The following is a 14,535-nucleotide window of genomic DNA, read 5'->3' on the forward strand; positions in this document are numbered from 1 at the left end:
GACGCGCCGCCGCGGGGAGCACTGCGCATGCGCTCTGCGCGAGAGAGAGAGCGACCGGGACGTCGGGGTGGGGCGGGGAAAAAAAGGCGGGAAGGCGTCGGGTGAGGTGGCGCGTGGCGCGTGGCGCCCTCAGGGCGTTGTGAGGTATCACGCGCCGCTTCCCCCGGCGTTAGATGGGGTTTGGCTTTGTGTTATATCTATGTGTGATATGTACCAAACTTAATCCATTTGTTACGTTCATCGCACGCTAACGCACTCAGACACACAGCTCTCCCCTTGTCCAGGTGCGTGGTGAACAGACAGATCTGAAAGCTGACGCTGCTGGAAAGGTAACGATCCCGCCCCAATTCTCCTTTATCGGAGTTGAAAGTTGGTAGTGGTGCCAACTGATAAAAAAAAAGCTATTCAGGACCTACACGAGAAAGGTGTTTTAGCTGATTTTTGCACTGCAAAATGCATATCACAACAGCGCTTACTTCAACCGAAAAAGTCTTTTTTATTTCTCATCCCATTCTCTTACAGAAAACAGAGCTTCTCATAGCACAACAGCTCCTGCACACTGGGCTTCCACATTTGTCCACTACCGATGACAGTATTGCCTTTTTTTTTATTGCTAACGCTTTCTGCAGTGCCCTGGGTTTTTTTGGCGAGTGTTTCATCCAAATCACGACTGATTTTTTTTTAGTGACAAAGCAGCAGGTAATGCTGCATTGTAATGAACGCTATAAAACCTCGTGGGAAGTACAACATCAGTCATACCATTCCTCTTCTGGATACACATTTCTCCCAGAAATTCATTTTCACACTCTCCCATTTTTTTGGCTTTCGTGTTCGTATCGATTTCTGCTGATGTGCTTATTCTCTGGCTGAAACATAAAAGGAAATTAAAGGACCTGCTTTGGAGAAAACTAAACACATCCTCCTCTGCTGTGTGACATCAGCACTCTGAGGCTGCGGAGCTTTGATATAAGGCTATTTTTTTTATAGGATGAACAGGAATGTCACCTTTAATTCAAGGTCACATAGTGGCAGGGAGGTCAACCTCTTTTGCAGTTTATTACATTCTTCTGATCAAAGTTCTCTCGTTCCCAGGAAGTGGAAAATTAAATTGGGTATCTGTGAAAACGGAGATGTAATCTTAGCACTCCTTCATACGAACAAGTAATCTAGGGTCACTTCTGTCCTGCTCAGCTGCAGGCACCACGAGAAATGCTGTCGCTCTACCTTCTATCTTTAATACAGTTCAGTGCTACAATTAGCAGGCAGTTTAATAGGTGTAAGCCAATGTGTGTGTTGACACAAGCATGCATATGGGAGTACCAAATCCTCAAAGGCACTGGGGATATTGGGTCTAATTCCCAGTATCACCGAAATGATACAAGGCAGTTTATTTTTATATATATATATTTTCATCATGAAAAGAACCAGCGAATGCTAAAGTACATAAGCTTTGGAAGTGCTTTGTGTAAACGTAAGCTTGATTTTCACGCGGAGCTGATTAAGCTGATGTCCATGAAGGAGTTGTGTGCAAGAATTTTAAATAGCTCCTGCTTTTTAATATTCACTTCCTCTTTGGTTTTAATTATTTTGTTCCTACATTTTCCCTTTCAATTTACTAAAAATCTAGAAATGTAATTAGAGAGAGGCTGAACTCAGAGAAAGCTGCCAGCATTTCTACATCATGATTAAATGTATCAGCCATCCCTTTAGTGAGAGGCTGAAAAACAGGATTCTCATAATTATCTCCCTGTTATCCAGGAAAGAATCTGCAACACGTACAGATAGAGAGTTATTGAAAATGCAGCACTAATTAAAATCTCATATAGGCTTCTGGTGATCAGGAAAGTATGAAAACACAGTTATTTAATTATTTCCCGTATTTGCTATCTTTGTTACAAAAACAAACACAACCATTCTAAACAAAATCCATCTCCAGTCACTGGGGAGACTTAATGAGGCTTTTATATAAGCAACAGCCGAAGAAATACTGCGAGTTTCTTGATTCACCTCTTCTTATGCTGATGAGAAATCCATGAAGCACATTTTCCACGTGCAGAAGGAACGCTGTGGTGCATTCACAAGAAGTAATAGAATCATTTATTGGCTTAAGGGTATGGTTATGTTTGATTTAAGACGTAAAAAGAATACTGGTATTACCGACTTGAAATTATTTCATTGTGAAATAGTAATATTTGTGTCACAGCCGTTTAGAAATCGAATCGGTTATCCCTCCAGTCTGACTTCTGCTGGGGTGTCTTCTCCATCCTCTTGAAAATGTCATGCTCTCTCCTAGCCCAGTACAAAGCTGACATTGTTATTTATCTTGTCGAAGAAGTCTGAGCTTTGGCACTAGCAGAACACACTAGAGAACAGTAAGTGCTGATACGGTTGGTGATGAAAGGAAAAGCTTCTGAGATACAGGCTTCTTTGAACCAAGCCAGTCTGAGGATTCACCAGGGACAGGAAACTGGGGTTTTTCTTCTGCATCACTTTTCCTCAAAAATTAATTTTCAACAGAATAGAAAATACTGAGCTAGACAAGAGTCCAGCGCTCCAACTTTTCCTTAGCTACGAATCAAATAATAATTAAAGACATTCCTCAAGTTGTTGTACCAATTAACTAATCCTTAGTGTTGCACTGAGTTGAATATAACTTGTCTTTAAAAATTTTTTTTGAAGTGTGGAGAAGTTGAGCAAGCTTATTCATATTAAAATAATAATAATTAAAAGTACTGAACTGGGAGCTTGAACTCCTTCAGTTGCTTCTAGTCCCATGCAGAGATGCAGGAGAATATAGGTAGGTTTCAGGCATATGGATTCAAAACTACGGCTGAGAAGAATTCTCTGTCAACTGATGTCTAAAAGTGCTGGTACCAACACTCCTCAGGTGCTGTGCTTTCTCACCTGAAGGTTCACCAGTGCTGCAGTTATGCACATGCTCAGAATGATCACTGCCTGAGCAGTTAGCTCTGACCTTCCCTGCACTCATCTCCAGCAGCACCCACGTCCCTCAGAACAGGAAAGGATGCATTTGCTCTAGGATGCATTTGCTGCAGCCGAGCTACCACATGCAAACAGCACTACAGCCAGCACAAAGCACGACCATGATCAGTGCCTTGATGAGAAGCACCTGCTTCTCCAGTACTGGAGGGATGGCCGCCTTCCACACACACACAGTTCTGGGGGCTGAACTTAACTGCTTTGCAAATTGCCAGTTCGCTTCCCTGACTTCAAAACACTCAAAGACAGTTTAACTTTGGCACTGGCTCTGTGATTCAAAACCAGTTTTAATTGTGAGAAAACAAGCCTTGTGTAAAGAATCTTGACCTCCTTTGGAAAAATTCTGACTTGGAAGCTTTAATTGCGGGGAATCTGTTCATAGCGCTATTTCTACGTGTACTGCAAAAGTATCAAAGCTAATTTTTGAGAAGAGTAAATTATACTTTAAAATGCACAATTGTGAGAAAGTGACTCCCAAACGTCTTTGAGTTGGTCCTTTGTTTCTCGTTAGAAGCATCTCCTATCTTCCCTGATGAGCCTGCTCCTGTTTTCAGGGCTGTTTTGCTTTAAGATGCTTTTGATCCTGTATTCATTAAAACCTGATCCTGCTGCTTCCCACCAGCCCTAATGGTCTGTGAAATTATTTTCCTTTCTCTAAGATGCTGTTAACTCTGCTAGCACCTGCAGAGCAGAGGAGCTCAGAACATTGTCAGGAGTCTTCAAATTCATCCAAACCACCTCTTCTCCATAAACAATCTTCAGTGTTATCACAGCAATCTTCCGTACTAGAGAAGCAGGAGGGGACTGGAACAGAGTTTAAAGTTTTTATCACTGCTGTTTTCCACTTCTGCCGATACAGAGAGATAATTGTACAAAAGACTTTGGAATCCAGGATAAGATTCACTCTTTGGAGCACACAGAGAAAGTATGAATGAGCATAAAGGGCTCAGACAGATGGGGAAGAAAAGGTGAATCTACTAAGAAAAAGGTAAAGAACAATGAAGTGATGTAAAAGGGAAAATGCAAACGTGTATTTGCAGGTTGGAGCTTGCAGGGAATAACAGGTATGGATTCATCCACAAACTAAGAATTGTTCAGTGTTTGTGTTACTGAACTGTCATTTCATTCTGAATCCTGACGTTCCCCATGACCTTACCCTATGAATACTCAATCTGTAAAAGATGAAGTTTAAATGGGAGCCAGAAGGAAGCACAAACCTCAGATCTGTAGGGAAACTGTGCTGTTAATTCCAGCATTTACAAAATGACTTTTTGAATGGACTGTGCTGTCCCTTCCCTTCCTGTTAAGTTTCGGGTGATCAAGTGAAATGTTTAATCATGAATCGCTTCCCAAGTTTGGAGTAACTCACCCTTAAAATATTTACCAACTGCCAAAATCATTCATTTTTTTTCCTGGGCATTTCCTCAATGACCACGTAATGGTGCCTGACTGCTTAGAAATATTAATGAAGCTGTCTTCCCTGAGTCACTGAATTGTAGGGGTTGGAAGGGACCTCTGGAGATCATCTAGTCCAATCCAACTGCACTGGAGTGATTGTAAGTGATGATATGCTACGTGGAATATAGACAGAGAGGAAAGAAAAATCCTAGAATTCACCAAAGGAGATAAAACGCAGCGTATGTAAAAACTAGGCACTAATTTAAAGTGCCCAACTGACAAAACTGTATTTCGCTACGATGGTCATTCAGTTGTGCGTTTTATGTTCTGCGTTTCAGGTCTCTCCAGATGTGGATGTGAACACTCCTCCCAGCCCAGCTGTTCATGCAGAAATGCAAGCAGTCAGCTGCTGGGGTTACTGCCCTGCCATGCAGGGCAGAAAGCAGGGGCAGGATCTGCCCATCAGGATGGCTGCTCTGTTTCTCAATCCCAAGACCAAGATTTTATTTTTCCTGACACGTTCACTGTAAAACAAATTAACAAATTACAGCCAAATGAGATCTGCCAAGACCTTGGGAGAAAGTCACGCTACACTTCTGGAAATAACCTCCATCAGAGAAGCAACTTGCAAAGTGGGTCCAGCTCTTCAAAGCCAATAACGAATCAGAGAGGCAATATTTGCCTGGAAAACAGTTTGCATTGTTCTGAGAAGTGATTTTGAGAAGTTTAGCTAATGAGTGTCAGGCAATCAAACTGCCAGGAGATACAAACTCAGCTGCCTGCTTTACCCGTGACCAAGAAGATGGAGATAATGATCTCTGCTGTTTAAGTGTACATAGGGGCTGAGATTTTATTGCCTTGGAGTGTTTAATTTCTCCAGCCTTAAATGCCATTTGCATTTTAATTTTTTTTCCTGCAAACATCTAAAACTGTAACCACCTCACTGCGCAGTGACATCCAGCTGCAGCAGATTCAGTCTGAGGTAATTACTGTTCTTCCTGTGCTTCACATGCATCTTCTCACCGTTGCTGAAACGCTGTTAGTTATGCACTGCAACTCTAAGTATGAAACATGAAAATACGAATTTCAAATACACATCCACTCCCTGCTGCCCTGACCAACTCCACATGCTGAAATGGGACTCCAGAGCTGGCATCTGTTTCCCTGATAGATGGCTGATTCTCGTGTACTGCTCAGTCTGAGAAATCCGATAGGAATTCTTGTTGCCTTTGCAAGAGTGCATGGAGGCCGCGTGGTAAGCTCACATAACCAGAGCCTTAACTGAGTGGCACAGGAAAGACCCCAGTTGTTCCTGAACATTTAACATTAGGGTGGGGGGTTTTTCTAAGTAGTATCTTTAAGCCTGGTAGATTTCAGATCACCTCCGGTCACTTCGTTATCCCCCAAACTGTTAGCATTTAAGTGGGAGTCTTTTCTGTCCCGTGACCAGCAGATCACCAGTGTTAAACACTGACACACCTCTGAATGCACACGCACAGAGCACCACCTGAATTATTCTATATGCACTCTAAACATTATTTTAAAACATCTGTTGATGGATGCAGAGGGAACTCATAAAGGCAAGGAAGATGAAAGGAAGAGGAAAGCAGCTGCCAAGTCTTCCCCCCTGTGAGTGCCATGTCACAGTTAGGTACGAAATAAAACCTCACCTTTCTTAGCTGATACATCAACGAGTTCTTCCCGGAGAGACAACAGGCAGCAGTGTTGTCTGCTGTTTATTCTCAGCATGTGCATGACTTCTCATCTCTCTGGAACCACCACCAACTGACAAGGATCCTAGGTGAGTTCTGGCAGAAATGTTTTTGCAAACATCAACTGTACAGCCTATGGCTGCTGCTGTGCACGAAGCCAACTATCTGTTATACCAGGACAAGAGGACAGGCAGGCACACGTACATTTATAGGCATGCTATTTGCAATGAAGGGCTGTCCTGCTGAAGTCAGTGCCTCAAAGCTTCTAACAACTCCAGTGTTGTCTGCTGATGATCAAAAAATGAAGCAGAATAAAAATGGGAGGAAGACCTCGATTTCCACATTATACTTTTACTGTAAACCAAGGACTTCAGATGTACAATCCTATTGCTAATTAGGCAAGGACCATTTTTTGTTGCTTTCTTCTCATATTTCTTGAAAATTATTGAAATAAGAGTTCCCCCTGCTGGTAACTGACTGAGCCATAAATGGACTCAGGGCTGGGACTTCAGACCCAGTGAAAGAAGGCAGCAAGATGGAATGGCTGCCCGAACTGTCTGGACTTTGTATTTTGCACTTGCAGGTCTTTTTCTAAGGCACTTAAATTCAAGTCCTACTCGACTGATCTCCCTTCTCCTCAGAGAAAGGCCACTCATCTTCTAATGAAGGAGCAAGCCTCAAGATTTCACTTCAGCAACTCCTTGGCAAGTCAGCTCCAACTAAGAACATTACACAGTGAGCGTTCATAACATCTGCCATCTTGACTGCAAAGATAAGTGTTCACACTTAAGATTTCATTTTGGAAAATAATCCATGATCACAATGAAGCTGTTGCAAATATATATACAAAATCATTATTTTTTAATTCAACTAGATTTACACTTAGTTCATCTTTAATAAACTGGAGACTATCTAAAAAAGCAGACACACAAAGAGATGCAGCAGAACAGGCACAGCTCGGACTGCTGGCAGAGAACCTGGGTGCTGAGCTTTAATCTTTGAGACCTCTACAACACCGATGAGTTTATAGCCCATGCTACCACAAAACACTTCTCATCAGCAAAACACACCGACAGCAACAGTTAAAGATTGCTGTGCACAGCCATATGCTAGGTGTCATGCAGTATCTAGAAGACTTAGAGTAAGTTGTAAATGTCTTGTAGGTTACTCATCTCTTAGTTGAAAACAGAAAGCCTTTCCTACACTTCATCAGAAATCAGGGCATTCCAGTTGAATTTCTGCCTTCTGCCCTGTGGTTGAAGACACTTCCACTGTTTATAAACAAAGAACAAAGCCACCAGAAGAGTTTAACAGCTATTCCTCTGCAAAGGTGCCTCCAAGAGGAACTAACATTTCTAATAATAAAAAGTAACACAGGATGAGATCTTTAATTAGGTAGCAAACCCAGTTCCTTTGGAGTTTCCTTGTATTTATCTGGAGGTAGCTGAAGTCAAGCAGGAACATACAGCAGAAGCCACCAGGCAGGCTTCTGAGAATGTGGTAATCAGTCTGTCACTGGGGAGAGCTGTTGCAGCAGTCCTCCTGGCAGCTCAAAGCTGGAGACCTGTTCTGTGGCAGTGCTGTTAAAATCAGCCAAGAAAAAAAGCCAGGGCTGATTTGAAAATAGCTTCTTGAATTGCTTTTGCAGCCTCCTCTGGGATCTCACAGTACATGAGGTCTGGAGCAAAGACAGCAAGCTGTCCAAGGAAATCCAAAAGATTCAGACTCAAGGTTAGCACAGGAGCCGACTTGAAGAATTTCTTACTGAGATGTGGAGGTGCAGCAAGAACCAAGTTGGAGCCATACCAGGAATAGGCTTTAGAGCTAAAGTGGGTCAAGGCAGCCTGCAGAAATCAGGAGAGAGAAAATCTCCTTTATTTTCTTCCTTCTTGGCAGACTGATCTTGATATCTGTGCTGTGAATACAGACAAGTTGTAGATACTGCTAAAGACAAATCTCAGCTTAGAAAATAGGCCCGAGAAAGCTCCCAGCTTTTTAATTTCTGCTGGTCCTCCAGGCTGCTGCGGAGTGGGGGAGAGGACAGACAGAGCTGTGGGTTTGAGCAAAACATCCCTTGAGTCCACAGTAGCTTCTTTTTCATGGTTGAGGAATCAAAGCAAAGTCTTTTCTTTCTTTTTTCCAATTAGACACTCTTTCTCCTACAGCATCACACAGGATCAGGGCAAGAAGAGGAGAAGAGTTCAGGAAGGGACAGCAGACTTTCTAGCACTTAACACAGAAGTAGTTTGGAAGTTACCTCCTCCTGTGGTTTGGAAAAGCAGTGACTCTTAACAGGTGACATGACTGAACAGCTCTCCTGATCATGGGGAGGAACATGGCTGAGGAAGGGATTTACAATGCACTTTGCAGGTGTTTGCATTTTGTGCTCTGACAGAGGGTTATTCCTCCATTAGATTACTTATTTAATAGCAGGAGAAACAAGTGCAAAACTGTGAGTGTTTCTGCTGATTTTGGTTGCTCGGTTTGAGAACTGGTTGAATTTAAAATATGCTCTCCTGTCCCTTAGCACTAAGTCCTACAAACACAGAAAAGATGTCTACTTTTAGGACAACATTATAATCAAATGCTATCTATAACACAGTGCAAGCCATTCCATTTTTCTGCTCCCTTTTATGAAATGGAAATTAAATTACCTTAAATATACTGTGAAGGATAACAGTCTTCAGGGAAGCTGGGATCTTCGTACAGCAGCAGATGCATCATGTTCATCAAGCAGTATCCACGGAGTTAAACCACAGCAGCTTTTATTTCAGGGCTCTCTGCTACTGAGAACATCTTTATTTGCTACTTATCATTTGACCTTTAAGGCAACACAAGTTAACAAGGAGGTGAGGGTGACAAGAGAAAAACCCTTGAGTAACTTCAGGTTTAATTCCTCAAGAAATGTGTTGTTTGAGTAGCGCTGTAGGATAACAAGACAGATTAAATGAGAAACAAATCTGAGGCCAAAAAAGTTGTAAGAAATACTGCAGGGGTGGGGGTAGCAGGGGCTGGAAAGGAGACTTACAACAGCCGCTCAGTAAAGAGATCAAGATCCCATCTGGAGGGGCAAAAGGCCAAAGCCACAGAACAGATGGAGACCAAGCGACAGCTGGTGTAAACGTGCTTTCATGTGTAAAGTTTGTTCTTTGGAGAATTTTGCTCTCCAACTCTGAAGGCATCATTATGATAACAGCTCCTCCCCCCACCGCTCTGGGGACGCAGTCTGCGGGTGTCAGGGAAAGCTCACCATGATAGTGGTTAATTAACAAGGGCCCTTTCAACATTTAGAAGCTGTTGTCACACAACCTTGGCACGAGTTTAGCAGCAGAGGATCCTGTTCCTTCCTCTGCGGGGGGGGGAGATGAAAAGAATTAATTCTAACCCCAGTGGTTACACAGATTTCCTGTACATTTTTACATGTGCCAAGGGTTGCCTGTGGGAAGGGTTCAGGTGAAGAGTCCAGTGCAACTCCACGTCTGCACACTGTGTCATGGCAGAATGTCCGACTGGCTGCTCCACCAGCTCCGTCAGGGAAAAAATAATCAATCAATCAATCAATCAGAAGAGAGGGTGATCTTCAACACACGCATTTAATCCAGGGATCTTCCCAAGCTGCACCAGGCTAACATCACTCTCACACAGCCCACTGCCCACACTCAGCCCAGGAGCTGAAATTAAGGTTCTGGAGAAGTGGCCGTTGTTTCCTTTTCTTTAATAAAGATATGAAGGGTTTTGTTTTTTTCCTGTTAAGGCAAGAATGTCACCCTGCTGCTAGGATCTAGTACTGCAGCTTTGATTACAGAAAGAAAACATGTTATTGATTACGGTTAAAACTGAAGCAATTCATAATTAAAAACCTAAAACAAACAAAAGATCCAAACATTCCCCTTCCAATTACCTATCCTGAGTCCAGTTTCATAACAGACTTTGAGGTACAAGACAATAAATTAAAGTTCATTCCAACAGCAGAGATCAACCATCTCCTCAATGCGATGTCTTCTTCGCTCCCTTTCCAAATTTGGCATCGAGTCCAAGGCCTGCGAAGAGATAAAATAACCCGTGTGCACGGAAACCCCTTCACATCCTTCACACAGCTGTTACACAAAGAGCTGTGCAAAAGATCATCTCAGCAGCGCTGACTTCGTTAGCTGCCCCCCCACTGCACGCTCCTGAAGTTCACAGAAGAGCTCGGGTGCTTGCTGCCCACGCTTACCCAGGAACACCAGCACCGTCCCCACCCACTGCACAGTGCTGATGGGATTGGCAAACAGAATGACGGACGCCAAGATGGTGAAGAACTTCCGTGTCGTGGTGATGATGGAGCAAGTCAGAGGTCCGAAGTATACCACTGTCATGAAAATAAAGCTCTGGAAAACAAACAGATGCTTTTCGTCACCAAAAGGGACAACACAGATCGTGTTCTCACCCACGGAGCCGGAGCTGAAAGAACGTTTTTCAACTCCCAGTGACTTCCGTGCAATCATTTTTATTTTACAGCAGCCTATATGGAAAGCAGCAATAACCACAGCAACAGAAAGTCAGGCGACCTCACTGCCATCTCCCAGCTGTGCAGACAAACCCAACAAGGGAAGCACGTTTACCTGACCCAGCGCGCTCGTCAGCCCGAACAGCAGGATGTTGTAAATGATACTGGGATAACGTTCAGTAAAACTCAAGAACTCCCAGAGCTCTCCGGTGAACAGTATCCCTGCAGGAAAGGTCGAGATGAGAAGCGTGAGCAGTCGCTGCCTGCACAGCGTAGTTTCAGTTCACGTTGGTAAGGCAGCAGCAGCAGCAGCCAGCTGCACCGAGCGCGGCGTGACACTGCGTGTGAAGCAGCGTCCTCTGGCGGACGTCAGGAGAGCTGCACCGAGCAGCCCGGACACTGAACAGTCACAGAACTGCAGGAGCTGGAAGGGAACCGTGGAGTCCACCCCTCTGCCAAAGCAGCTCCCAGCCCAGGCTGTGCAGGCGGGCATCCAGGCGGCTCTCGGGCATCTCCAGAGGAGACCCCACCACCTCTGTGTGCAGCTCCAGTGCTCCATCAGTGCACTGGGAAGAAATTCCCACACACATTTGTGCAGAACTTCCTACGTCTAACTTTGTGGCCATTTCCCCTCATCCTACGGCCACACACTGCTGAGAAGAGTCCTTCTGCTTCCCACTCCTTAGATATTGACAGATGTGGATCAGATCCCCTCTGAGTCTTTCCTCAAGGCTGAACAGCCCCAGGTCTCTCAGCTTTTCCTCATAAGGGAAATGTTCCACACCCTTTATCATCTCTGTGTCCTCTGCTGAACTCTTTCCAGGAGATCTCTGTCTGTTTGGTACTGGGGAGCCCAGAACTGGACGCAGTACTCCAGGTGAGGCCTCACCAGGGCAGAGCACGGCGGGAGGATCCCCTCCCTCAACTTGCTGGCCACACTTCTTAATGCACCCCAGGTGCATTGTCCTCCTTGGCCACCAGGACACACTGCTCATGGCCAGCCTGTCATCACCAGGACACCCAGGTCCCCCTCCTCATTGCTCCTCTCCAGCAGCACATCCCCAACCTGTACCAGTGCATGCAGTTACTCCTCCCTAGGAGCCTGGACGTGGTGCCCGGGGACACAGCGCAGCGCTGGGTTCTTAGCCAGGGCACTGCGGTGTGTTTGCAGTTGGACTTGATGAACTCGAGGGTCGTTTCCAACCCGAGCAGTTTTAGGACTCTGTGATTGTGCACGGAGCAGAACTTGGTGCTGCTCCCTGCAGGGTGTGCTCCGTGAACTTCGTGCAGGGCGTTCCTTACCAGCTCCCAGGAACAAGGTGGACCAGAGATTAACGTTCAGCATCATGTGATTGGAGCCGGTTTGATAGTGAGCTCTCATGTGGTCCTGAGATACACCCGTCAGCCCATCCAAGGTCAGCGACAGCAGCTGACAAGAGACAGAGATACGAGTAAAGCAAAGGAGCCTCTTCCTATGGGGAAGACCTCAGCTCCCTCCTCTTGTCTGAAACATCCCAACCATCCACTAAACACCAATTACACGACCTCAGAACACAAGAAGACACGCGTCCCTCAACTCAGGGATGTGTGCGAGTGCTTCTGCATCAGCTTCAGGGAGCACCTGGAGTGCTCAGAGCTGCCAGCACTGCGCTGCAGCGGCACTCACCAGGAGGAGCTCTCCGTAGCCAAAGATGTGGTCGTCCCCTCCCGCTCCCTTTTTAGGCTTATAGAGGAACAGGGCCACGCCTGTGACTATCAGGAGGACGCAGAGATACTTGGCCACAGGGTACTTCTTCCGCAGCACAGTCACACCTAAAAGCATGACTACAAAGAGGCGACACCGTGAGCCGCTCCCCACATCGCCCCAACACAACAGCGAGCGGGGCACGGCTGCTGCTCCTGCAGCACGGCACACACTGCTTCTACAGCTGCCCGAAGGACACGAGGAACCCACGGAAATGCACGCGACGAAGCGCTCCGTCTGCTTACCTGGGATGGGCTTACAGGATTTACCGAGGACCTGCTCGGAAAAAAGGAGCACATCAGCGATCTGCCCGCAGCACTGCCTGCAGTGCAACACAACGGCGGCACCACCGCAGCGCCGCGTGCCCCACGCGGCCCGCAGCTCCGACCCTCACCTGGGTCGGGTAATTGACGAACTGCAGGGCCGAGTTGCTGGAAACCATCGCGCCCAGATAGGAGAGCGAGCAGGCGGCGTACAGCCAGCTCTGCGTGCGGTCCACCCTGACCGAGTCGAAGAAACGGATCACTGCGGGGAGGAGGAGGAGGAGGAGGAGAGCGTGAGGAAGGAGCGCCGCGAGCCCCTCCCGCGGCAGCCCGGGATCAGCCCGGAGCGCGGCCCCGACTCACGCAGTTTGGCGAAGGCGGCGTTGATGACGCATTGGATGAAGACCAAACTGAGCGCGAACGTGAACTTCTCCTGCCGGGCGCCGTCGCCGTACTTCCCCCGCGTGCTGTAAGAGCGGGACGCGGTGAGGAGCGGCGCGGCGCGGGGACCCCCCGCCCCTCTCACCGCCCGCTCACATGCTCTCCTGCAGGATGCCGTAGTAGAAGTAGCAGGCGAAGACGCCCAGGAAGCACACGGGCAGGCGGAGGCGCTCGGGCAGCGCGGGGCCGCCCGCGTTCGCTCCCATAGCGGCGGCGCGGCCGCTCAGCTCCGGGCCCACGGCCACGGCCACATCGCGCAGCGCGGGCGGCGGCGCGGGCGGCCTCATACACACACCGCGCGGCGCAGGACCCACCCGGCCCGGCCTCGCCCGTCCGCCGCGCCGCCGGACCCGCGGTGCGGATGGGGTGGGGGTGGCGGGCGCGGGGCGCCGAACGAAACCATCCTGGAGGTGCGGGACGAAACCCTCCGCGTCCGCCGCGACGCTGCCGCTGCTGCGGTGCGGCCACGATCGGCGGCTGCGGGGACGTCTGGGGACAGGCAGCGCGTGGGGCAGCCCCGAGTTGGGGGCCTTCACCGAGCGCTGCTCCAACGGTGATGCAAACAGATGTGGAGCGCCGTGATTGGCTACGCAGCCGGGGGGCGGGGCCAAGGTGGCGTTCCCGCCGTCGCCTGAGCGACTCGGACCGGCTGTGCGCATGCGCGGCGCTGAGCCCCGGGGCCGCGACCCCGACGCGCGGGGCTCCCCTCCATTGAACCCACCCCCCCCCAAAATAAGAGGACCTTCGGATGCCTGAAATAGTTTATTTCCTCCACGTAACGGTCAACACCAGCGTCTGCAAAAAAAAACCAAACAACCCTCTAACACAGCTGCAAAGCCAACGCTCCTCCTTTGAGCTTCGCGGTACACACATAAAATACAAACCCAAACAGCTGCAAAAATAGTGTCTCTGGAAGAAAATAGAGTTTCTACATCAGATATAAGAAAATAGGCTTCTTCAGTACAACCCAGAGCCTCCGCAGCACAACACGAACCAAACGCTGCTGAGAGGCGTTCACAGTCCGCATCCTCGTGTCACTGCTGCGCTTTCTGCTGAGGCACTGCAGCCCACGACCCCAATCCCCGCAGTGCTGCAGCTGCACGGGCTCAGGGCTGCAGAGCTCAGAGCACTGCGGATACGTTTCCATCCCTAACTCCCGCAGTGCGCCCAAGGCACCGTGGGCTGCTCACCCCCAGGGACACGTGGTGGGCAGCTCTGCCTCTCCTGAGCAGCCAACGTCTCCTTCACCCGCTCCTTTCAAGGGGGTGAAGGTGGCCCAGGGAGGCAGAGGTGGACCACCGCTGTCCGCTAGAGGCAGATGAGCTCTAATGCAGATAAAACAGCAGCTTCTGCTCCCGCACCCCCAAGGGCAGCTGTCCTTTTCCCCCTTCCCACCCCACCCCGGGCAGCAGCAGCAGCAGGGATGAGAAGTGCTGGGAAAGCTCCACCTGAATCCTCCCACCTCAACTGCGCTCAGAGCCAGGGAGC

At 47.9% G+C, this 14,535-nt stretch overlaps 1 protein-coding gene across 1 annotated transcript; it reads right to left on the reverse strand.

The window, feature by feature from the left end:
• Window positions 1–9,810: 9,810 nt before the first annotated feature.
• Window positions 9,811–13,334, reverse strand: SLC35B1 (solute carrier family 35 member B1). Its single transcript, XM_065749992.1, has 9 exons — window positions 13,144–13,334; window positions 12,970–13,073; window positions 12,738–12,868; window positions 12,589–12,619; window positions 12,266–12,423; window positions 11,902–12,028; window positions 10,715–10,821; window positions 10,327–10,480; window positions 9,811–10,150 (listed from the first exon to the last, which is right to left on the reverse strand). The coding sequence occupies exons 1-9, from the start codon at window positions 13,332–13,334 to the stop codon at window positions 10,098–10,100; spliced, it is 1,056 nt and encodes a 351-aa protein (XP_065606064.1). The 3' UTR covers window positions 9,811–10,097.
• Window positions 13,335–14,535: the final 1,201 nt, after the last annotated feature.

Source organism: Cyrtonyx montezumae, unplaced genomic scaffold (assembly GCF_038088225.1).
Source record: "Cyrtonyx montezumae isolate F1298 unplaced genomic scaffold, pur_monq_1.0 scaffold_61, whole genome shotgun sequence".
NCBI classification, from domain to species: domain Eukaryota; kingdom Metazoa; phylum Chordata; class Aves; order Galliformes; family Odontophoridae; genus Cyrtonyx; species Cyrtonyx montezumae.